This window comes from Cynara cardunculus, assembly GCF_001531365.2.
Source record: "Cynara cardunculus var. scolymus isolate 2C chromosome LG 13, CcrdV1, whole genome shotgun sequence".
In the NCBI taxonomy this organism is placed as follows: Eukaryota; Viridiplantae; Streptophyta; class Magnoliopsida; order Asterales; family Asteraceae; genus Cynara; species Cynara cardunculus.
In genome coordinates this window covers 11,507,671-11,520,071 of record NC_037540.1, presented here as the reverse complement: position 1 = coordinate 11,520,071, position 12,401 = coordinate 11,507,671, and the positions used below count along the sequence as shown (strand labels likewise).

At 33.4% G+C, this 12,401-nt stretch overlaps 1 protein-coding gene across 2 annotated transcripts; it reads right to left on the bottom strand.

Annotated features, from left to right (window-relative positions):
* Positions 1 to 853: 853 nt before the first annotated feature.
* LOC112524534 (bifunctional nuclease 2-like) lies at positions 854 to 6,454 on the bottom strand. 2 transcript variants are annotated; one of them, XM_025134390.1, is made up of 11 exons: positions 6,240 to 6,454; positions 5,333 to 5,623; positions 4,685 to 4,855; positions 4,534 to 4,583; positions 4,390 to 4,446; positions 4,233 to 4,298; positions 4,065 to 4,139; positions 2,534 to 2,649; positions 2,057 to 2,148; positions 1,142 to 1,198; positions 854 to 1,099 (listed from the first exon to the last, which is right to left on the bottom strand). In XM_025134390.1, the coding sequence occupies exons 2-10, from the start codon at positions 5,616 to 5,618 to the stop codon at positions 1,146 to 1,148; spliced, it is 966 nt and encodes a 321-aa protein (XP_024990158.1). In that variant the 5' UTR covers positions 5,619 to 5,623; positions 6,240 to 6,454; the 3' UTR covers positions 854 to 1,099; positions 1,142 to 1,145. The 2 variants fall into 2 exon arrangements, with proteins under 2 accessions (XP_024990158.1, XP_024990157.1); XM_025134389.1 differs by having other exon boundaries at positions 854 to 1,064.
* Between the last annotated feature and the right edge of the window lie 5,947 nt (positions 6,455 to 12,401).

Sequence of the window (12,401 nt, the reverse complement as noted above, 5' to 3'; positions counted from 1 at the left end):
TGAATTTTGATTGTATAAAAGACCAAAAAATCGATAAGAGAACGAAAACAGCTCATTTAACGTAACTTTTAACTTTTTATCTTGTTAGCAAAAAAGAATTTTAGTCTAAAATATCACAAACATCTAAATATAAATATAACATTGGATATTAAGGATAAGTATTACGATAAAAATTTGAGTTGAGTTAAATGTAAGAGTTAACAATGACCGTTTGTTTGTACTCATTTCAAATGATATATGGTTTGAATTTTGGACTTCATCCGTCGCTTTAGGTTGAGTTATTTTACCTATTTGGATTATTGGGTTTATTTAGGTGTTTCGTGCTGTAAATCTTGTTATTACAACTTGAAGTCTTTAAGAATTAAGCCAAAACAAATCAAACGACTACTCAAGAGCAGGGTCTGAAAGCGGGATATACCCCGACCGATCCTCTAACTATGTCTCACGAAGACGAGCAAAGAAACTCGAGATCAACTGAGGTTTGGATGGTTTGTCGATAAAAATTGTCAAAAGGCCAAACTCCATGTCATTCTGTATCACCGACAATTGTAAGTTCTTCGTTCACATGTGAACATATGCAGGTCTGATAGAAGATTAGGTGAATGTTAAACACCATTTGGGTAAGCACTTACATGCTACAAGTATCAGCACATTCAGAATGTCAAACCACAACCACCCTATCAAGAATCTCAACAAATATCGATCAAGTCAAACACCACCGCCACATGTTTTTCGGCAATAGCATCTTCTAACTAAAATTATCCTATAACGTACCATATATCCTGTATAATTCACTGAAAGGTAGGATCTACAGAGACATTTCGAACTCGAACCACAAAAACTAGAAAGACCATGGCAGAACTATATAATGCATATATAAATAAGCTTGGGAACTTGCCCAATTTGCAGAAAAGCAATTGTCAATTAACAGCAGACACCCATCATTCTTTCAACTATTCACATATTTACAACATAATACGTACGTAAACTACATCGATAGACCACATTATTTACTAAAGAACCCAGCTTTGCAGACCGATTATTTACAGATTGGATGGATCATCCTGCAACATATAACACAAACACAAAACATGGTTTACTAAAAAGATGGTTTCCCGGACATGGGTCAAGAGTTTGGTACCTGTTTATGCCCAGTTCCTCTTTGATCGGAATTGAGTCAGCTTATCCCTCCATTGAGCTGTGAAAACCAACAAAACAATCAGACCTCTGAAACCACAAACAAAGATGACAGAATTCAAGGGGAGAACTAGCGTTCATGGTTCCTACACAGGACTGGACGACACTGGATGGGCGAGAGTGACGTAGGCAGATGAAAAAATGGTGAAAGATTTTTGGGTTTTAATTCGACACAAGTAGTTTAATGATTTACCGATCTTATCCAACCTCCCTCAATTTTTGTTCCACCTATTTTGGTGGGTAAAAAACACACAGTACTGTATTCAATACTATCGAGGTTGGACGGAGGTGCCTCTTATCGGGCAAGTAGATCAAAGTCAGAGCAGGGAGGGAATGTTTTCAGTTATTACTATAGGCCGAGGAGCGTAGATTCATCTTACTTCTTATAAATGGAAAAGTCCTTTCCCAGTCTAATGTCACACCAAATGTGGGACAAGTTTTTGTTCAATCACATCCCGCATACCAAACAACCCATATATGTCCAAGAAAAGTTATAAAGTTTATTAAGTTTAGACGTTACTAAGAAACCCTATCAATAAGTTCAGCATCCCAGAAGCTGAGATTATTACGCTCAATTAGTCGATTCCCAACAAGTGCATCAAATGAGGCTGGTAGCAGCTATAAACAACTTGGGGATGAACAAATAAAAAATGGCCGATACATACTGCTCTCCATTACAAAAGATCAAGTTCCTGGTGCCAAAAGGGGTCATATTCACTCATGTAATTCACATTTTGAGGATCCTATTTATATGGTGCAAGAATAAATGGACATGTGATTGTGGGTCAATTTTGTTTGACATTTGTAGAACCTTTACATTCCAACAAGGCAAAAGTAAGAAGAGGGTATGAAAACCAACCTGCATCTCTATAGCGTTCCTCAACAGCAGCAATAAGCATGTTTCGTACAAGATTAAACTCCTTCGTTTCAACACAAGGCTGTCCGCTTGGTCTGAAACAGTTGCAATCTTTATCAACGTTTATGCTCTCCACAGTGATATCGAATCAAGAATATAAGTTCGGTCCAAATCATGAAGTACGACATACTGCACTCATGACAACTTGTGCTGGTCCAATTATGTCTGTAAATTATTTTTCGTTGTTTTTTGAATGAAAAAACCAAACCAACCGAAATGATCCCATAGTAACCCGCTGGGGTCTGGGTTTGGGATATACGCAGACCCCATTGAATAGAGTTGGCTGTTTTTTGAATGACAAACTAGCCCCAAGAGATTTTGAAATTGGCCTTCCATGAAAGTCACAACGGGCGACATCTAGAGGTGCACCTACATAACATACAAGTTATTGCAAATTAAATGAAAGGGTGTCTTTTATACCGATCAAGTTCTTTAAATATTAAACCATCTGGAGAACCCTGGAACGAAAGCTTTGCAGATTCAACAACCTTCATCCCATCGCTATAAGCCAAGAACTTGTTCACTTGTATTGGCACCTAAAGGGATATAAATAATAATATAAGCTTTTGTAACAATAATTCAAAGTCAAGATCCAAGAAAACCATGAGCATAAATTAAGACAGTAGCAAATGTCTACTGAACCATTTGCTTTCATAATAACTATACACATAAGAATGAATAAATTCAACATGTGCATTAATTAGCTGTATCTGGAAAACTGGATGTTACTAAGAGGCTGTGTGGTTGGAATTTCACTTAGTCTTGTATGGATAAAGTTGTCTGTGTGGATTCATTTGTCTGTATAGATTGACAAAGTTCTTATTTGGGAGGGTTTTTTCATAGATGGAAGGAGCGTGTTTTTTAATTTGGAGGGGCAGGTTTGGAAGAAACTTGGCTTTCTACATAAAGCTCCCCCCAGAACTTACTGAATAAGCCAAATTCTATATCATTAAGTCACTACCAAGCTGTAATGTATAGTTGACCGAGTAACCTCTTAGTCCTGTTAAGCTCATTAAGCTGCTAACAAACATGCCCAAAGACGGGTATTTGGGGTGTTCAGCTGCAATTCTTCTAAGCAAATAGTGAAAGAAAAATACTTTTTGCTTTTTTTGTTAAAACCAAAAGCCACCTGAACATCACTATGAGCTCTTCTTGATACCATCCTATGTGGTTCATGGAAATAGCTGTCCTCAGTATAGTAGATGGAGCAATTTTTAGATTATTTTATATTAGTTGATGGAAAGATCATGATAAACTTAAATCTTTAAGATTCCTAGGCTATTACATATATTGCTTTCGTTGTTATGTCAAACTATCATAGTTTAATCATATATGAGATCTTTGAATAGAGACTTCACCATCCTAAACATCTTTTGTTCATAGCAGTGTAGTATCCAGATAGTTTGGTCAAGTGAACCAATGTACATTGTTGTCAAAGCACCAACCTGAATCATGGGCTTGTTTCTAATCATTCTTTTCCTGTGGAGTAATTTTCTACATATACTCTTTTTTGGGCCTTAATTTGAGCGCACAAAAAAACATTCTCAGATGCCATATGATAACCACCAAACCAAACCAGAATGGCCCACCCGGAGGTGGGTCTGGTCTGTAGGGTAAGATGTACCCTACCCAAAGAGTAAAGCAGCAGTTTCTGTGAGATGCCATATGATGTCATCTTGAAATGAAGATACACATGCCCTAATGTGGCACACATGACACAATGAACATCGTCAAGACAAGGGGGTTAACTTGCTATGTAGCCAGCGCCAGGACACCAAGCAATGCCATAACAACAATGCTAAAATATTCAAGCTTAGCCATCATAGGACAAAAAATCATTAAGTTGCAAGCGATAATCAGCAAATTACATAAAATACATATGCATAATGGCATATTTGAAGTGAAGAATTGATCAAATATTTATAAATGGTCAGCTACTATGACAGCATACCTTGCACCTCACAGCAATATTGATGGCATCAGATGGACGCAGGTCAAAGCTAACACAGTCATTTTCATCATCTACCTGAGATCAGAATCACCATAATTTCATTTATACAACAGCTTTGAGAAACATTGGTATCTTTGACATGTTACCCATCAAATTGTCGGTCCGTACCTTTGTGAGATACAGTCGAGCAAAATATGCCTCATGTATTCTCTTGGTTACTCGAACAAGCTTGACCTTGAAATAGACAAAACATGATGTAATCAAATAGAAAGGGTCTGTCTAAATCTGTGTTCAAATGAGAACAAGAAAGCATCATTAGTCTTACTTTATAGCCCATCTTATCAATCATCTCTTTCACCACATTATACATAGTTGGCCTAGCCTGAAACACAGACATAACAATTTCAATTTCTCCAAGATGATTTACATGAACAAGCAAGAAGTCTAGAACTTTAATTATTCAACATACAATTTGCACATTCCGCATAGCCGCCATAAGCAATACACTGGGCATCTCCACTGCAAAGAAGGAAAAGCGGATTGAGAACAGCCTTGTATGTAATTCCAGACATCTCTAGGAACTTTACAGGTAACTGAATATATGTGATATGAATACATACAAACGATTATCGGAAGGAGAAGGCCTGTCCCATCTTCCATCTTCAGTACAATTGCAGGATGTGGAGCATAATCAGGCAGATGCCCACCTTGCGGGTTGTTATGAGCACATCTTAAATGCTTTCCATCCCTCATTTTGATCACAAACCCATCAGGGCCACTCTTGACCTCAACTAAAGTAAAAAAAAAACAAATAAACAAAAATCAATTGCAGATACACTAGCTCTTTAGATACCATATAACTAAGAGTTAAGAAAGTATATCACGATTTTAATCATAACATCTTAGCTAAGCATGACTAGATATCAAATTGATGGAGAAGTGGGAAATTGCAACCCATTTTTACACCCACTACAAACTAAAGATCAAAAAGTTCCTTATTTAGCATTCATCAGATAAATTGGAAGGCGGTTTAAAAACAGCAATTCAAAATTGTCAATTTTAAGAAAGCTCTATAATCTGTTATGGTACATATCAGTCAGATCTCCAGGATTATGAAGTTATTTTTGGAGACAGGGCCAATGTTTCTGATCTTTCTTTGTTTGTGCTAGGTAACAGGGAAAGAAATAAGATAAGCCAATATGAACAAGATAAACACTTAATACTAATTATCGATCTACTAACTTCTGTAAGTACGTAAATCATCTTACCAGCTTCAACTATACTAGAGTTGACATAATCTGAATCATTTTCATTGAAACTCTCTGCCATGCTACCATTCCCATTTGAAGATGAACTGAAACTACATGTCACAGTCTTTGACACACGCTGATTGCGCACTCGAACCCTATGGCTGTTGATGCCTTTAAATCCCCATATTCCACTTCTATGAATCTTTGCCTTCATTAAAGGCCCATCAACTGTAGGAACTGCATGAACCCCACCTTGCTTCCCACGGACAGAAGGGCAAACAACTGGACCTTGCAGAGTACTCATTTCCCCTGTTGTAATAAGCAATACAAATCCAAAGTCATGCAATAAACCAAGAAAAGAGTCCAAGGCTAGACCCTCAGCATCTAAACTTTCTACTTGACCACTGGGTATATCATGTAATTACATGCCAATGAAATTAAAGCGCCAAGATAATTCTGAGATGAAATCAAACATCTTCCAACAATCTAATGAATTGTTACAGTTAACCTGTGATAATCGTGTTAGGATCATATAAAATTCGAGTCTTCTTTGCCTATCTCTATGGGTGCTTTATATATCGATGAATAATATAGGTCAAAAAAGGAAACCAATTATTAGCGTCTGGGATTATGTTATTTGTCGTTTGGAGTTGGAAATTCGAAACCGCAAACCAAAAAAGGAAGAACCAAAACCGACGAATCCACTTTTTTATAAAAGAATTTATCAAATCCCATATTTCGTTTTCAGATTTTACATGTTCGTTCCATCTTAATAACAACCAATAACAACCCTGATCTTAATATCGCCAAAATGTAACATCCACGATCAAAATACAAACAGCTTCAAAATCATCAACCCATTTCAAATACAATCATCATCATCATAATTATAACAAAATTAACATCAACAAATCCAATCACTCACCAGTGGAAGAGTTGAGTAAAAACTAGATGGCTAATCCACCCCCAAATCAAAAAGCGCTCCAATCGAAAACTGGAATTAGAAAGTAAATGGATAAGAATGATGGAACATCAATTCGCCATGGATAAGATGAATCGAAAGATTCAGTCAGAGGAACACAAAAATATCTGGATAAAGGAAAGGAGATAAGAGATTCTTGTTTGAAGATAGAGAGAAGTGGTAGCAGAACGACTTTTAAGGGTTTTCTGTTCATCTCTGACAATTGTATTTTCGAAATTACCAAAATGTCACCTTCAATGGAAAATTAAATTGTAATTATTGACCCATGAACTAAGTTGTACTTTGCAATTTTAGTCCAATTTTATTTAAACTTTTACCTTTCTAATGACAAATAAAATTTTCTTTACAAATTCGTCCATATCCTTAACTTCATCAACTAAGGGGTTGTTTGTTTACCTTTTAGTAGTTCATTAAAAGGCAGTCTCTGAACCGTTAAGCGGTGAATGTTGTTTGGCGAAAAAAAGATTTGTCTTTTAATGATTCTAAAACTTTCTGAATGATTTTGTATCATAAGTCTTCCTTAACTATTCAACGCCTTAATTTCATTGTGAACAATTATATTTCATTTTGCACTATATCATGAGAGCCTCATAATCATTCTGATCATTTGATCATTATGCACCAAATCATTCAACAACTGTCAAACAGCCCCTAAACCCGTCAAAAGTATGTATTTTAGTAACCGAAAGGTTCAGTCAAAACCACATGACAAAAAAGAACATGGGTGTGTTGCATATTAAACTGCAGAATGGTAAAAACAAATAAGAATGCTATTGTATTTATTGATTTTTTAAATAAAGTATAATAATAAATGTATTTTATCATTTAAATTTTTTATTATTTTATATTCTTATTGTTATACCAATTTGTGCATAAAACTTTAGTCATCTGACTTGATATATATCATCAATAATTTTTGTTTCTTATTTTTCATTAAAAGTGGATAATTATTAAAATTGAATAAAAATAATAAAAGAAATATAATTAAGAAATACAATATATGACTAATAAACATTTTATTCAAGTACGTGACCTAAAAGGCATAAAAATGTAGCAACTTTTTAAAATTAGTCAGAAGTATCAAGAACCATGGAAAGGATAGAATAATACTAGGGGGTTTAGATGAGAAAAGATAAAAAAAAAGGGGGTGTTTATGTAATACAAGTAAACCTTAGGGGTGTAGCATACTTATTTTAGACGGTAGCGTGGTGGTTCGAAGGGTATTTTCGACCAGCCATAAATATGGTAATGACGTGGGAACAAAGTTACCTGATAAAACAGGTTTTCTACAGCTGGCGGTTTAAATAAGATTTTGAGTAAATTACAACTTGGTCCCTGGGGTTTATAAAACATATCAATTTTTGTCCCTGCAGTTTTAAAATTATAAGATGACGTTCATGATTTGTAAAATCTTCTAGATTTTGTCCCTCCCTCTGATGATCGTTAAAAATCCCATTAATTGGGGGGTATTTTCATTCTTTAATCAAGTTTTTTTTATCTTTTATCCAATTACACACCACAAGAAACAAAATCATACAATCTATTTTGATTTGATAAAAGACAAAAAAATTGATAAAAAGTCAAAAACGCTTCTTATTTAACGAAATCTTTTAACAACCATCAGAGAAAGAGATCAAATCCGAATGTTTTTATAAACCATAATTATCGTATAATTTTAAACTGTAGGAACATAAAGTGTTATTTTCTATAGATCACAAGTATTACACTTGTAATTTATCTAAGATTTTACTTTAAATTTTGATAAATTACATACGATTTTATATAGAGAAATTAGCTTAAATGACTATTTCTTTTATTTAAATTGGTCTTCCAACCATTTCTTTCTTAGGTTGATTCAAAAGTCACTACAACCAGAATACCCATGTCACAATTGCGGACATAGTCATCGTAAATGCGAACCTTCCCATCACAATTGCATATTTGTGTTGAATTTTTGGTCTTTAACTAGGTCCGAAATATGCGGAAGTAGTGACGTTTGGGTTAGTCCGGGAGAGAAATGGTTAGGAGGCCAATTTGAATGAGAGAAATGGTTATTTAACTCAATGACTCTTATATATATATATATATATATATATATATGTGTGTGTGTGTGTGTGTGTGTGTGTGTGTATAGGCAAATGATCGTGTAAGAAAGAGAGTTAAGACGAGAAACGCAAAAAAAAAAAACTGAGGAACACCTTCATAACTGTTCATCTGAATGGCATGCACATTACAAGTAATTTGTAAGCAATATGTCCAGTATGTACACGTGCATAAAAACCAACTTCATTTACTTATTATATGCACATGTACTTATCATCCAGATAAATGGTTACCAAAGTCTTCCTAAGTTTTTTATTCTGGGATTCTCCCCTAAACCTCCCTCCCTCCTCTCTCTCTTTCCCTCTCTCTCTCTCTCTCTCTCTCTCTCTCTCTTTATATATATATATATATATATATATATATATATAGGGGCACGTTCAAATGAAAACCGTGCATTTATAAGAAATCGTGTAAACTAATTTCGACTAGGGATGAGCATAGGCGGGTACCCTCCCTTTTTGACCGGAACCGGTTAGAGCGTTTCTTAAATTTTTGGAACCGGAACCGGAACCGCCGAGAACCGGTTCCGGTTTCGGGTACCCGCTTCCTAAAATATTAAAATTTTGTTATTTAGAAATAAAAAATAAAACATTGCCAAAACACTAAGTAAATAAGCAAGAATACAAATTATACAGAATAATGATTACAAATATTGATTAATGATCACAAACCATAATATACTAATAGAAAATGTTCAAAGTTTAACGATTACATATTATAATGGTAATTGTTCAAAGTTTAACGATTACAAACTATAAATCCAAGTGAACACAAAATTTGAAAAAATACGAACCATTTTATATGAAGAATTTAGATGAAAAATGAAGATGACGACGTGCTTTTAAGATGTAAACCTAATATAAATTTGGTATTAAAAAATAATAATTATTTTTTTATTGAAAAATACCGGGTACCCAGCGGGTAACGGTTCCGAAAAATTGAGAACCGGAACTGGAACCATTCTCAATCAGTTCCGTATTTTAGGAACCGGAACCATTCATATCGATTCCGGAACCGGCGGTTCCGGTTCCGCTGCTCACCCTTAATTTCGACCAATAGGAAAATTCCATTTTTTTTCTAATTAAATTTAATCAATAAGGGTATTTCGGTCATTTATAATATTTTCAATTAAATATGTAAATTATTAATAAATATTAATTAAGGAAACGTAATAAAGAAAATTTTATAAATGATAACATTTAAATATTTAGTTATATTATAATTTTAAAAATTTGAACTAAATATATTGTGATGCGATTGAATCTGCTGGTGAATCTTGAAGATTGTAAGACATAATGTAATGAATTCATCAAATCATGATGATTGAAAAAAGAAATTAATACAAATGAAACAGGTTTCATGAAAGTGAAACTGGTTCATGTCATAATTGAACAATGAGTAGTGAAACATTTTCATGGTGAACCCGTTTCATTGATGGTGTAGTTGATTCATTTAGTATGTGAAATGGAAAATGAAACGGGTGCATAATGTATTTGGTTCGTCATTAAATAATTGCATGATGAAACGGGTACATGATGAATCTGTTACATAATCTTGAAGATTGTAATATGCTCCAGAATCTTAAAGATTGTAAGCTTAAAAGAATGAATTCATCAAAATCATGGGTGAAATAAGAAAATTAATGTACATGAAATAGGTTTCATGAAGGTGAAACTGGTTCATGACGTAATTGAACCAAGAGCAGTGAAACGGGTGCATAATGTATTTGGTTCGTCATGAAATAATTGCATGATGAAACGGGTACATGATGAATCTTCTCCATAATCTTGAATATTGTAATCTGCTACAGAATCTTTAAGATTGTAAGGATTAAATGAATGAATTCATCAAATCAGGAGCGACATAAACTAATATATGTACATGAAACAAGTTTCGTGAAGGTGAAACTAGTTCATGGCGTAATTGAATAATGAGTAGTGAACTGGTTTGATGGTGAACCCCGTTTCAGTGATGGTGTAGTTGATCCATTTAGTATGTGAAATGCAAAATGAAACGGATGCATAGTGTATGCGGTTTATCATGAAATAATTACATGCTGAAATAGATTCATGATGAAACCGGTGCGTCTTGAAATAATTTCATAATGAATAGGGTGCATATTTACATAGGTGTGTGAAGAATATTAAAACAATTTCAGGATAAGGAATAAAAAAGTTGTTGCATTAACGAAATTGTTTCCTAACAAATAGAAAATTTTAATTTCCTAATATAAGGAGAATAATTCCTTCAATAGGATGTTACAAAATATGTATTTTTGTTTACCATTTTGCCCTTTTTCCTTTAGGAATATTAGGGGAGACCATAGCGTAGTAGAATGAAGGCCTTTTCTTTTTAAAATAACCAATTTTAATGTCCCCGAATATGGGTAATATGTTCTCATACAATGTTGAACCTGCTCCATGATCCGCGTCATTGCTGATATAAAAATAAAATTTTAATATATATATTTTTTTAATTTCCTAAAATAAAGTAAACTAATCTTGGCCAATTGATTAAGAAAATGGATGGATGAGATTGGTTTACACGGTTTACACAAATGGAGGCGGCGGTTTTCATTTGAATGCTCCTCTCTCTCTCTCTCTATATATTATACACACACACACACACATATATATATATATATATATTGAGTTCCAGTGAGAAAGAGAGTTAAGATGATAAGCGTAAGAAAAAATCTTTTACCCTTGATGCACATTAGGATGAGATGCACCAAATCGATCTCTGTATCAAACATGATTCATGAGTGAGTTTGAAATTAAAGGTGACCAAGAGTCCAGATCCCTTCTTACGTTTCTCATCTTAACTCTTCTTCTCACACAATTCTTTGTACACACATATACATATATATATATATATATAGAGAGAGAGAGAGAGAGAGAGAGAGAGAGAGGGAGGGAGTTTAGCTCATTTGTTAACCCAAAAAAATGTATTAACTTTTTGAACTTTTTAGACCAATCACAATTCATTTTAGTATGAGGTTCAACTCTATCCAAAAAATTAATGTTAAAGGTATGTGTGTAATTTTCTATTTATATAATTTATATATCATTAATCAGAGGTTACATTATCATAAAATCCTATATTTTTTGTCTTTTTAATATTGTTCTCAATTTTCCAGATTTTTAATAATTTGGTTAAGAGTTGGGTAACATAATTTCATTATAATATTTATAATTTTGTGATTGGTGGAGGAGATCGGTAGTAAAGTGAACATATTTTTCATACGTGTACTATTTCATTGTCTGTTAACATATGAAAAGATGGAACAACAAAATGAACTTTTGTGAACATATGTGAATATCCAAGCAATGCACATAACACGTGTGAACATATATGAACATTCAAATACATTGTTCATAAGTGAACTCATTGTTCATATAGAGGGGGAGATACCCATGCATATATTAATGTTCATAATGATGGAACCTTGTTATTAATGACAAAGATTAATATACACATGGCAGTTACATAACATTAATATGCACATTGACAATTACAAAACATTATACACATGGACGATTACAAAACATTAATATATATATATATATATATATATATATATATGGGCAGTTACAAAACATCCATGTCTTTATGATTTTTTTTTTCAATACTTTTGTTCGTATATATTCATCTTAGATGGTAACTTATTATATTATAAGTTATTATAAAATTATCATTATAAATGTCATCCATTGATTTACAAAATGAATAGTTATGATAAGTTCACAGAGTTAACACCATAAATTGGCTTAACAAAAGAAACTATCCCATATATATATATATATATATATATATATATATATAGGGGCCTATTCAAGGGAGAACTGAGTTGTTTGTGGTAATTGTGAGAACTAATATTAACCACAAATCAATAGATAAATTAGAAAATTTATAATTTTGGTAATTTTAAATTAAAATCTTAATGCAAGGATATTTTTGGTATTTTAAAACTCTCCTCTCTTCTCTCTTCTCTCTCCGGCC